The sequence below is a fragment of the Nematolebias whitei genome, chromosome 1, assembly GCF_014905685.2.
Source record: "Nematolebias whitei isolate Nwh7 chromosome 1, NemWhi1, whole genome shotgun sequence".
NCBI lineage: Eukaryota > Metazoa > Chordata > Actinopteri > Cyprinodontiformes > Rivulidae > Nematolebias > Nematolebias whitei.
Genome location: NC_056498.1, coordinates 8,011,366 through 8,024,308, shown reverse-complemented (window position 1 = coordinate 8,024,308; position 12,943 = coordinate 8,011,366). Strand labels below are relative to the sequence as shown.

Sequence of the window (12,943 nt, the reverse complement as noted above, 5' to 3'; positions counted from 1 at the left end):
TCTCAGTTTCAGAATTTCAGTGTCTGCTCACAGCTGAATTCTGCCTCTTCGGCTGTGTGTGTACATGCAGTACACACACATACATGCGGTCAGAGATCGATAACTTTTACAAGCCTGATTAGCTTCTAATCAGCTGTTAGCTGTGCTGTGGGCAGAGGCAGCCAGAGGAATCCAAATGTGCTGTGGCTAACAAGCACCAACTTGACACACACACACACACCCTTTACTTCAGTCTGGACATTTTGAGCATTAAAAAGAATATGATGGATTTCACTGCTGAACATCAGCACTTCCAGACAGTTAATTTATCTGCAGTTTATACTGTATGCATGATTTAGAGGCAGATTTAAGAGTGAGTGGCAGCTTTCAGCTGTAAGTGGAGCTTATCGTTTATGAATTATGTCACCTCTCTGTGTTCAAAGCGTTGTCTCTCTCCTGTTAAGTTTTAATGTCTTATCTTTGTAACGGTGACATTCTAGGTGTTTTTTTTTTTTTTTCTTGGTCCTTCAGCTGCTGCAGCCTATCGCTACTTAAAACACTCTTCATACTGATTATGTCCTTGGCCTGTTTGGTTGCATTTAAATGAACACTGCAAGCATAACTTGAAGAATCTTATTCTGAGCTTTAGATTTATATTGTTGTTATTGTTGCTAGGCAACGTTGGTCTCAGCAGCAGTATTTGTCACCTCATTCTGAAGTCTGGTAAAGTAGAACTTTACAACCATCCATCCATCCATTATCTTTACCCGCTTCTTCCATTTTGGGTCACGAGGGTTGCTGGTGTCCATGTCCAGCAGTCAGTGTGCGAGAGGCGGGTGACACCCTGGACATGTCTCCAGTCCATCACAGGGACACATAGAGACAAACGAGATAAACAACCATTCACTCTCTCACTCACACCTAGGGACAATTCAGAGTTACCAATCAGTCTAACATGCATGTTTTTGTCTGTGGGAGGAAACCAGAGTACCCGGACAAAACCCACATACTGTATACACAGAGAGAACATGCAAACTCCACCCAGAAAGACCCCCGGCTGGAATTTGGACCAGAGCGACCTGCTCGCTGAGAGGCAGCAGCTCTACCAACTGCTCCACCGTGCTGCCCACAATGAAACATAGTAAATGCAATTAACATTTGAACGTTTGAACTAACAAATGTAAGACATTTTTTGGGGGGTATGGGGGTGGTTGGAGGGGGGGGGGGGGGGGGAGAAAGGAAATCTTGAATTTGATGGCAACGATGTATCTCTAAAGGCTGTTCTGTTTTTTTCTTTCTGTATTTCTACAAGCAGTTCCTGCGTCAGTACAACTGCACTGCCAAAGGTCTTTGTGTGTTTTTTATGCATTCTGAAGTTTCTGCTTTTGCTGTTGAAGGAGAAGGCTTTTAATCAAGTGGAAGCAATGATATACCAAAAAAATATATATATTTATTTATTTATTTTAGCTTCTTTATATCATCCATACATTAATTTTCTGTACCTGCAAATGGTAACATTTCACGCTCTATTAGTACAAAGCACTCAGTACATAATTAACCAACACCTGTTGTTAACTTGTTAGACTTTAATTCAGACTGAACCCATCCAAAGAGCTCTATGCAACAGGTAAAAATATTAATTCCTTTGAACTTTTCCATATAATTAAACTTCAAAGAGGTCAAAACTCAGAACAATGGAATGGAAGAAATTTATTGTTCTTAAAATTTGGCTAAGAGGTCTAATACAATATTTGGAAATAAAAATGTGCAGACTGAAACACAGGAGCATCTTAGTAAAACAAACGAAAGGTGTGGATTTTACTGACCAAGAGAGAGAAGAAGTAAAAGGCAGCACGGTGGCGCAACTGGTAGAGCTGCTGCCTCTCAGCAAGCAGGTTACCCTGGTTCAAATCCCGTTCCGGGGGTCTTTCTGGGTGGAGTTTGCATGCTTTCTCCGTGCATGCATGGATTTTCTTTGGGTACTCCAGTTTCCTCCCACAGACCAAAAACATTCATGTTAGACTGATTGGTAACTCTAAATTATCCCTAGGTGAGAGCGAGAGAGTGAATGGTTGTTTGTCTCGTTTGTCTCGTTTGGGCACCGGAACCCCCGTGACCCAAAATTGAAGAAGTGGGTAAAGATAATGGATGGATGGAAGGAAGGAAGGATAGAGAAGAAAATAATTTTCCCAGAACAACAAAAAAAATGTTGTGTAGCAGGGTTTTGTTGTTGAACAGTCATACAGTATATTCAGACAGTGGTAAAGAGCGACACAAAACATGCTAATGGTTCTGTCATCCATGGCAAAATAATCCTGGTTATTAGGCGAAAGAAACTTGATTTCTTTATTTTTGAAGACATTTCCTGATTCTGGTGGGTGGAGCGCATGTTGCTGCTGCTCCTAGGAGCACGGTCCCTTATTCTTTTAGATAGAAAAGGGGAAAAGGCCATGAGGAAAGGATAGTGATATTACAAAAAAGATCTCTTCGCACCTTGTCCTTACTAGGACACTGTGGGATTCCTGGGTTTTGCCTGTCACTCACTCTTCCTTCCACAGCTAATTAACATCAACTCACTCCACCTGCTGCTGCTCTGAGGAGGACTGCTTGATGGTGTATTTAAGCTCCTGCCATGCACTTCTTTAGTGCTGGGACATCATCTACCAATTGGTAACTCGTGTACAGCCAACTAACATTTTGTTGCAGCTGGTTATCACCACCTGTGATTCCTCCAGGAACTTCCATGGCCTGTCTCTTCAAGTCCTCCCTAGGACCTCATCTTTCCACTGGGCTCCACTTGCAGATCAACGGTGTCCCTTCAACAACCATCTTCAAAATATCCTGATGCATGCTCAATAATCCAAGTAGAAAAATCTAAAAAAGTAACCACCTCAGGAGCCAGGCAGAAGGAGAAATCCCACAGAAGATAGGCTCTAGAGCAATGTGGATATCTTAACTGAGCCTTCCTGAAAGCAGAGAAGAAACCCAAACAGGACTCCAGTCAGCCATCAGGTGAAAAGGACAAACCCAGACCAGGGGTCATTCCGTATGTTGCGGGAGTATCAGAGAAACTGAGATGTTTATTTTCCAAACGCAAAATACCAGTGGCTTTTAAACCCCAAAATACATTACGGCAAAGACTGGTTCATCCCAAAGATCCAGTCCCCCGGCACAAACAGAGTAATATTGTGTATGCTGTTCAGTGTCAGGAGGGCTGTGATCAGTCTTACATCGGGGAAGCTAAACAGCTACTGGCCAAAAGGATGGCCCAGCACAGAAGATCAACATCATCAGGCCAGGACTCTGTGGTCTACACTCATCTCCAGGCCAGTGGTCACTCTTTCAGGGATGAAGATGTTCACATCCTGGATAGAGTGGAACGATGGTTTTAGAGAGGATTAAAGGAGGCCATCTTTGTGAAGAGAAATCGTCCATCATTAAACACGGGTGGAGGCCTCCGGGTTCAACTGTCCCCCTCTTACAATGCTGTTATTGCTAGTATCACTCAACCCCCTGTGAATAGTAAACAGCCATCAGGGTGCTAATGATCCATCGTTAGGCTGATGGTCCTTCTTGATCATGTGAGCAGCTGGTTTTGGTTGTCAGCAGTAAACTGGTTGATCCACTTCGAGAAGGTGGTATTTATAAGACTGAGTTGAATACAGCACCTCAAACTGAAGAAGTCTTTCGGATGAAAGACGAAACGTTTCTACTTTTTTTGTTTGTTTGCTTTGTTTTGTTTTTTGAATGTCCAGAGGACCAGACTTAACTTTTTTAGAGAACCATCTTCAAACAAATCACAAATGGGTCAAAGTCACCACTCCCCTGACTCAGCTTACCTCTACTCTAAAAAAGTTTAACTGGACACTCAAAGCTGACTCTGCTTTTAACAGTCTTAAACATCTTTTTTCAACAGCCCCCATTTTGTCACACCCTGATGTCATGAGGCAGTTTATTGTGGAGGTTGATGCTTCTGACTCAGGAGTAGGGGCCGTATTATCACAAAGAGCACCCAACTATGAAAAACTCCACCCATGCGCCTTTTTCTCATGCTGTTTGTCTGCTGCTGAGACCAACTATGATGTCGGCAACTGTGAGTTATTGGCCATTAAACTAGCATTAGAAGAGTGGAGACATTGGCTGGAGGGAGCTGAACTCCCCTTCATAATATGGACAGATCACAAGAACCTAGCCTATGTTCAGGGGGCTAAAAGACTTAATGCCCGACAGGCCAGGTGGTCCTTGTTTTTTGCCAGATTAAATTTTTCCATCACATATATTCCAGGGTCCTGCAACGTCAAACCAGATGCCCTCTCACGACAGTTCTCCATGGCTGAGGGTCCGGACACCCCTGAGAACATCCTTCCTTCCTCCTGTAAAGTGGGTGTCATGACTTGGCCTATTGAGAAGGACATTCTGGAGGCCCAATGGACCAAACCAGACCCCGGTACTGGCCCTCCTGGGAAAATGTTTGTTCCTACTACCATGGTGGGTAAAGTTTTGGAGTGGATCCACACAGCCAGGTTTTCTTGCCACCCTTGTACTTGATGCATGCTGCATCTCATTAAAGCATCCTTTTGGTGGCCTTACCTGATTAAAGATGTCAAGGATTTCATTTCAGCCTGCCCCACATGCACCCGGAGCAAGCACAGCAATCAGCCCCCTGCTGGCCTCCTTCAATCACTTCCCAACCCCAGCCGACCCTGGTCACACATAGCCTTGGACTTCATCACTGGTCTCCCCATCTCAGATGGTAACATGGTTATCTACACCATTGTCGACCGTTTTTCCAAGTCTGCTTCTTTCATTCCCTTATCTCAACTTCCCTCTGCTCTTGAGACTGCCCAGATTGTCACTGAATATGTTTTTTGCCTTAACGGCATCCCTCGAGACATTGTCTCCGACCGTGGACCGCAGTTAGTTTCTCAAGTGTAGAGAGGGTTTTGTCAAGCTTTGGGGGCTACTACCAGCCTCATGTCTGGATACCACCCTCAATCCAATGGCCAAACAGAACGTTGCAACCAGGAACTGGAAACAGCCCTGAGGTGTGTTATTAACAACAACCCCTCATCCTGAAGCCAACATCTGCCTTGGATTGAGTATGCCCACAACTCGCAAATCTCTGCAGCCACTGGAAAATCTCCTTTCGAGGTTGCAATGGGTTTTGCTCCTCCACTGCTCCCTTCACAAGAGCCTGATGTGAGTGTCCCCTTCATCCACCTTTACATCAGACGCTGCCATAAGATCTGGCATCAGACAAGAGCAGCCCTGTCCCTATCTTTGGAACAGAACAGACGATTCGCAGACAGACATCGATCCAAGGCTCCGGAGTATGTGATTCCTCCAGGACCTTCCACGGCCTGTCTCTTCAAGTCCTCCCTAGGACTACATCTCTCCACTGGGCTCCACATGCAGCTCAACGGTGTCCCTTCAACAACCATCTTCAAACAAATCACAACTGGGTCAACCTGCTCCTCTCTCCACCGCCAGTTACCTCCAAACTGGATCCTCTGCAAAACCCAGGGCCTCTCCTCTCGTCTCCTTCTCGGCCTTCACCTAAAACACAAACAGTAAGGAGTTATTCTCTTTCTCAAGGACTCGTTATTCTAAATACAAACAAAACCCATACTCACCTTGTCCTCTTCTCCCTTACAGCTGCGACGACACAATCACCTGTAAATAAAGTTCACTTACCTTTTGTACTCCTGACTCTGTCTTTACTGAATCAGTCTGCTTACTTGGGGGTCGACGTTGATACAAACCTGATAGACACGATTTAAGACATCAAAAAACTTTACCAGCAAGCACATTTATAGGCACATTACATATTCATTTGATGACAAGATGTTGCAATTTGTAATTTGTCCATGAAACACTTCCAGATAGTCCTGATAAGATGTTGGTGTCAACTGGTGCAGGTCTGAGAAGCTTTCACAGAAGTTCTCATCGGTGGTGGGGGTATTCCGATAGACAGAGTTCTCTTAGTTTATACATATCCCAGGAGAAATTGGATAATTCGGCCTGTTTCGAGGCCAAACAGGGGAGTCAGATTCAGATAAGCCAAAATTGTTGATTTTTTTTAGGCAGACCGTTATTTCTCATCAGCCTTGAGTTCTGCTGGTACTTTCGGTCCAAAATGGCCAGATTTGTAGGCATTCCACTGGTCTGTGCTTATTAGCTCCCTCCAATGTCATCCCCAACATGCTAGCGAGTCCCAAAGCCGCAAGTGGCCTGCGATTCTCACAAATCACTTCCATCTTGTGGTTTATCTTGTAAATCAGCTAATTTTGAGTGCTCAAAGCACCAACCAAACCTTCACACAGGGTCGGCAGCTTTGCCATGGCCGAAACTGTTGCCACCGTCTTCTTTAATAGCCAATAACATAGGTATCCGCCGGTGCCAAAAAGCAGAAACCCTGCTATCATGAATCCAATTGTATAAACATCTTTGGCATCCTCCTAAGACAATACAGAAAGGCACATCAGCTTATCCATGACGTATCCTGCTGCATGTGTCTCAGCGGGGCATGAGAGTTCTCCAGGACCCTGTCGCTTAGTTGAAAAAAAAAATATTGATTGCGTTGAAAGTCCAGTTGACCTGATCCATGAGAGTAGTTTACGTTTCGGAAGATGTGTAAATAGGAGCTCTGATATACAAGACAGAGAGCAAAAAAGCAGAAGGAGAATGGGAGAGGGAAGAAAGGCGTCCGTCTTGCATGAGAGCGAATGAGGAAAAAAGAAGGAAAAAAGTAGACTTCAGCTTTTAAACTGGTCCACATTCTCTGAAGGATCTCAGTTGTTACCAAAGAGACCATCTTATCACAAGCCGAACTGGTTTGTTCCACTTTGGAGTAAGCGGTTGGGGGAAGAATTAGTTTTGTTGTGTGTTTCCTTGACTGATGAAGCCTTCTGGACTGAAGGCGAAACGTTTCAGCACAACAACAAAAAAGAAACTGTCCAGATGACCTGACTGAAAAATGTTGGATTGTATACCTGGATTATTGAGCATGGACTTTGTTGATCTCAGTTGTTACTTTACCACTGACAGTTTATATGTGGTCTAAAACAGAAAAAGAGAGTCTTGGTGTCACACTATGTCATGTTATTTTATTAGATGCATCTGGAGTCACCTAAATGATACATACCTTTGATTCACATCACAGGACCACTCAGACCTGCCTATTGGAGCCGCTGCCACCATGGCTCATGAGATCGGTCATAATTTTGGCATGAGCCACGACCACGATGGTTGCTGTGTGGAAGCCACTGCTGAGCAGGGAGGTTGCATGATGGCTGCCGCAACTGGGTGAGTCCAAGACACATCAAAGAACATCAACATTATTCTAAAAAAATGTGGTGTGTGCATATATATTCACTCTCTTCACTTTAAAGCCCCAACTGTTACCTACAGAAACCACATAATTTGTTAAATACGTATCTCCATCCATCCAAGCATTATCTTCCACTTATTCCAAAGTCAGGTCTTGGGGGCAGCATCTTAAGCAGGGAGGCCCAGACATCTCTTTCCACAGTCACCTCTTCCAGCCCTTCTGGGAAGACTCGAAGGTGTTCCCAGGCCAATCGAGAGACGTAGTCTCTCCAGCGTGTCCTGGGTCTTACCCGGAGTCTCCTCCCAGTCAGACATGCCTGAAGCATCTCCCAATGGAGGCACCCAGGGAGCATCCTTATCAGATGTCTGAACCACCTCAACTGGCTCCTCTCAATGTGGAAGAGTAGCGGTTCTACTCCAAGTCTCTCCCAGATAACTGAACTTTTCACCCTGTCTCTAAGGGAGAGTCCAGCTACCCTGCAGAGGAAACTCATTTCAACTGCCTGTATTCGCAATCTCACTCTTTCGGTCACTACACAGAGTTCATGGCCATAGGTAAGAGTAGGAACGTAGACCGACTGGTAAACAGAGTGATATGATTCTCCTGTGAGATATTTACGTGTCAGATGATTTAAGTATATATCCAGCTGTTCTGATCACCCCCAGCATCAACAACAGTGCAATGTCTCTGAGTAGGAAGAGCTACCACCGCGTGAGAGACTGCATGAAGACCAAGTAACATTCTACATAGGTCAGAGATAATTGTGAAGAAGTACTGTTCAGAAGTGGGTTTTAAAAAACATTCCAGCACTCTAAACATCCCATGGATCTTCATTAAAACCATTATTAGAAAATAGAAGGATTATCACAGGTCATCACAGTAACTGGGTCATCTGCCAAAACTCACTAAACGGTTAAAGAGGTCATTAATCAGAGAAACATCTAGGAGGCCAAAGAAAACACTGATAGAATTGAGCAGACCTTCTGCACAAATGGGATGATCTGTTCAAAAGACCAATAATTGAAGAAAAACGAGGCAGATTGTTTAGTTTTACTAAATGGTTTGTTGTTGACTCCACAAACATGTGGAAGAAGGTGTTTTTGAACATCAAGAACATCTCAATGACACCATCCTAACAGTGAAGCATGGTGGTAGTAGCATCATGCTGTGGGGATTTTTTTCTTCAACATGAACAAGAAAAATGGTTAGAGGTGCAGGAAAGGTGGATAGAACCAAACACCAAGAAACTCTTGAGAGAAACTTGAGATCTTTGACTGCGAAGGGCCACCTTCCAGCAGGACAATGACTAAACACACAACTCAGAATTTGTATATGCTTTTGATTCTTTTACAAAGATTGCTTTATAAAGATGAACGTGTCTGTCTGCTGCCAGGCATCCGTTCCCTCGAGTTTTCAGCCGCTGCAGCAAACGGGACTTGGACAGCTACTTCCAGAAGGGAGGGGGAATGTGCCTTTTCAACATGCCCAACATGAAGGACCTGGTCGGAGGCAAGAAGTGTGGCAATGGCTTTGTGGAGGACGGAGAAGAGTGCGACTGTGGAGAGCCTGAAGTGAGCATATTTTATTATTTTTATTTTAATAAATCTGACTACATTAATACAAATGAACTCTAGTAAAACATGATCACTTGCTTAAACTCAAAGGTGGGCAATAAGGTTTTTGCCAATTTCTGTGTGCTTGTGTGATTGTCTGTTACCAACATTCCTCATGAAACACTGGACAAGTTTTTACATTTTTAAACTAATACGGATAATTTTTACAACAACTCAATTCAAACACAAAACTGGCTTTGACTCAAGTCAGTTTTTATGATTCTGAGCTAAAATTTGGTGTAATAGTAACTGAAACTGCCCCCCAACATGCAGTGCTTCAAATGTAAACCAACCGGAATGCAAGTAGCTGTGTGTGTGTGTGTGGGGGGGGGGGGGGGGGGGGGGGTGTCTAGGGGTCCTTCTCCCATAAATTTTTGAATAAATAGATTCCATTTCCTGCATTCTGGTGTATTTTAACTGGTTGTTAAAAATCTATGATTACCTACATAAGTAAACACTTGATTCAATAACTATTTTAGAGAGCAACAAGAAGTAGCCTGACCAACAGCTCTCCTTGTGTGAATAGAGCACACTCTGCTTCTCACAAGCATCCTACCACCCCCCCCCCCACACACACACACACACACACTCGACGGTTCTGAGCCCAACTCTTCGCCACTGAATTCACTGTCTTCCTTGTTGTTGTCGTCCTCCACATGTGAAACCCCCAGTTTCGTCCTCAGGCTGTTCATGGTGGCTGCCTGTAGGCTCCTGCCCAGGTACGACAGCCTGATTATCTCGTCACTCACCCACACCACTCGCTCCTGCTCCAGTAGTATCTCCATTGCCACTGCCTTCATGTGCTTCGATTTTCGGTAGTTGATTTCAGTGAAATCTTCAAAGAAGAAATGACAGGATGTTCATCCACAGCTAAATGTTTATCTCAAATAAAACTGTAGCAGCAAGACGTTTGTCCACAGCATGGTGTAGAATCTAACAGATGTTTGTAACCGCCGTCGCCAAAGGGTGAATGTGGGCAATCATGTTTTTGCTGTCTGTGTGCTACCAAAATGTCAAATAAACGACTAGACAAACTAAAAAAGTTGAGTCTGGTCCTCTGGACATTCAAAAAACAAAACAAAGCAAAACAACAACAAAAAACGTAGAAACTTTTTGTCTTTCATCCGAAAGACTTCCTCAGTCTGAGGTGCTGTATTCAGCTCAGTCTTATAAATAGCACCTTCTCAGAGTGTATCAATCAGTTTGCTGCTGACAGCCAAAACCAGCTGCTCACATGATCAAGAAGGACCATCAGCCTAACAATGGATCATTAGCACACTGATGGCTGTTTACTATTCACAGGGGATTGAGTGATACTAACAATCACAGCATTGTAAGAGGGGGACAGTTGAACACGGAGGCCTCCACCTCTGTTTAATGATGGACGATTTCTTTTCACAAAGATGGCCTCCTTTACTCCTATCTCAAACCATCGTTCCTCTCTATCCAGGATGTGAACATCTTCATCCCTGAAAGAGTAACCGCTGACCTGGAGATGAGTGTAGACCACAGAGTCCTGGCCTGATGATGTTGATCTTCTGTGCTGGTCCATCCTTTTGGCCAGTGGCTGTTTAGTTTCCCCGATGTAAGACTGATCACAGCCCTCCTGACACTGAACAGCATACACAATATTACTCTGTTTGTGTCGGGGGACTGGATCTTTGGGATGAACCAGTCTTTGCTGTAATGTATTTTGGGGTTTAAAAGCCACTGGGACGTTGTGTTTAGAAAATAAACGTCTCCGTTTCTCTGATACTCCTGCAACATATGGAATGACCACTGGTCTGGGTCTTTGTTCGACCTTTTCACCTGATGGCTGACTGGAGTTCTGTTTGGGTTTCTTCTCTGCTTTCAGGAAGGCCCAGTTAGGATATCCACATTGCTCTAGAGCCTGTCTTGTGTAGTATTTCTCCTTCTGCCTGGCTCCTGAGCAGCAGGACCACGCTTTCCACAGAACAACTGTGTCAACTCTTGAAACTGTGCCTGCAGTCAACCTACTTCACATGTGGGGAGCAATATTATAGGCAGAAACATGGGTGTGCTATGGGGTCTCCAGTTTCTCCTATTGTTGCCAACCTGTACATGGAGGAGGTAGAAAAGAGAGCCTTGACGTCCTTTTCAGGGACAACACCAAGTCATTGGTTCAGGTATGTTGACGACAACTGGGTTAAAATTAAATCTCAGGAAGTCCAACATTTTACTGATCAGATCAACTCTTGTGGATAAATACATCAAGTTCACACGAGAAGATGTAAAAAATGGCAGGTTGGCTTTCTTGGACTGTGAGGTCTCAGTTTCTGATGGAGGACATTTGCAAACTAAGGTGTACTGCAAACCCACCCACACAGACCAGTATTTGCAGTTTGACTCCCATCACCCTTTGGAGCACAAGTTAGGAGTCATCAGGACTCTGTATCACAGAGCAGACAGCGTCCCCACTAACTCAGGAGCCAGGCAGAAGGAGAAATCCCACACAAGACAGGCTCTAGAGCAGGGGTGGGCAATTATTTTTTCCATGGGGCCACATGAGAAACAGCAAATATTGTGGAGGGCTGGCACAAATGACTTTTTCATTCAACCTTTATTTAGACAGGTAAATCCCATTGAGCCTCGAGGACTCATTTACAAGAGAGACCTGATTTCAACTTAACTCAATACTGCATAATAATAGTATTTCATTATTAAACGCAGTACATAGCACTGTTTTAACAAGCTGGTAAGAGTATTTGTTATGATTAAGCAACGAAAAAGCGAGGTTTCCTTACAAAAAATGTCATTTATTCAATTAAATTCCCCAGTACAATGGTAAACTGTTAACATTTTTTACCATTGGTGACGTTATATTAATGATAATTTTCAGTCACATTCACCCCAAAATTCATTTTGAGTTTTATATACTGCTGGAAAAAGTTCTTAGCTTTGTAAATATATCACAATATTGTCTTTGTACTCCAAATATTATGAAACATCATATAATAGTGATCGTCACTGAACTGTGATTTCGAGTCCCGGTTCTTTACGTGCCTACATTTGTAGTCTAAACAGCTCATTTGGTGTTTTTCAGTTCTTTTTTCTTGTTTAGTGAGAGAATTCTAGTCTCTGTTGGGCTTTAACGGAAATGTTAAAGTCAGGTTGAAGGTCTGAGGTGGAGATGTGAAGCAAAGCTGACATCATCAGTGAGAGAGGATCTATATCTGGATTTGGTTAACTTCATTTGTTTACATATGCATTTTGTAATTCCCCTTACGGGGGCCGGTCAGAGTCAACCAAAGGGCCGCATGTGGCCCTGGGGCCGTACAACGCCCAGGTCTGCTCTAGAGCAATGTGGATATCCTAACTGGGCCTTCCTAAAAGCAGAGAATAAACCCAAACAGGACTCCAGTCAGCCATCAGGTGAAAAGGAGGAAACCTTTTTTCCCACCGCGCTCTCTGAGGTCAGCAGACCAGAGGCTCCTTTCAGTTCCAGAAACCCATTGCAAGCTCAGAGATGACAGGGCTTTCTCAGTTGCAGGTCCAAGACTGTGGAATGAGTTGCCACTGCGTGTCAGGCAGGCTCCCACACTCACAGTCTTTAAGTCTCGCCTGAAAACCCACTTTTATTTCCTTGCCTTTGAGACAGTGATTTGTTTTAATCCTGTCCGTAGTCTACAGTGTTGGCCACTTAGTTATTATCTGCTGCTATTTGTATCTATATTTTTATTTTATGTTTTCCTGTCCGCTGTGCTTGTTTGTTTCTATTGTAGATCATTTTGGTTGGCCTTGTTGCTGTTTTAAGTGCTCTATAAATATATTGGTATGGTATGGTACTTTTTTGTTTGTTTTGTTTTTTGAATGTCCAGAGGACCAGACTTAACTTTTTTATTAAACAGAGACAAACATCTTTGGTTTAATGTGGGGCCTTCAAATATCCATGTTTTGGGTTGAATATGTTTAATTATCAATCCATCCATCCAACCATCCATCCATCCATCCAACCATCCATCCATCCATCCATCCATCCATCCATCCATCCATCCATCCA

At 43.7% G+C, this 12,943-nt stretch overlaps 1 protein-coding gene across 1 annotated transcript in view; it reads left to right on the top strand.

The window, feature by feature from the left end:
* The window catches only part of adam19a (ADAM metallopeptidase domain 19a), a 158,315-nt gene that overhangs the window by 24,962 nt on the left and 120,410 nt on the right, over window positions 1-12,943 (top strand). Inside the window, exons 5-6 of the mRNA XM_037681636.1 lie at window positions 7,142-7,284; window positions 8,703-8,880. Of these exons, the coding sequence (XP_037537564.1) occupies window positions 7,142-7,284; window positions 8,703-8,880 (321 nt within the window). The remainder of the gene's footprint in view (window positions 1-7,141; window positions 7,285-8,702; window positions 8,881-12,943) is intronic.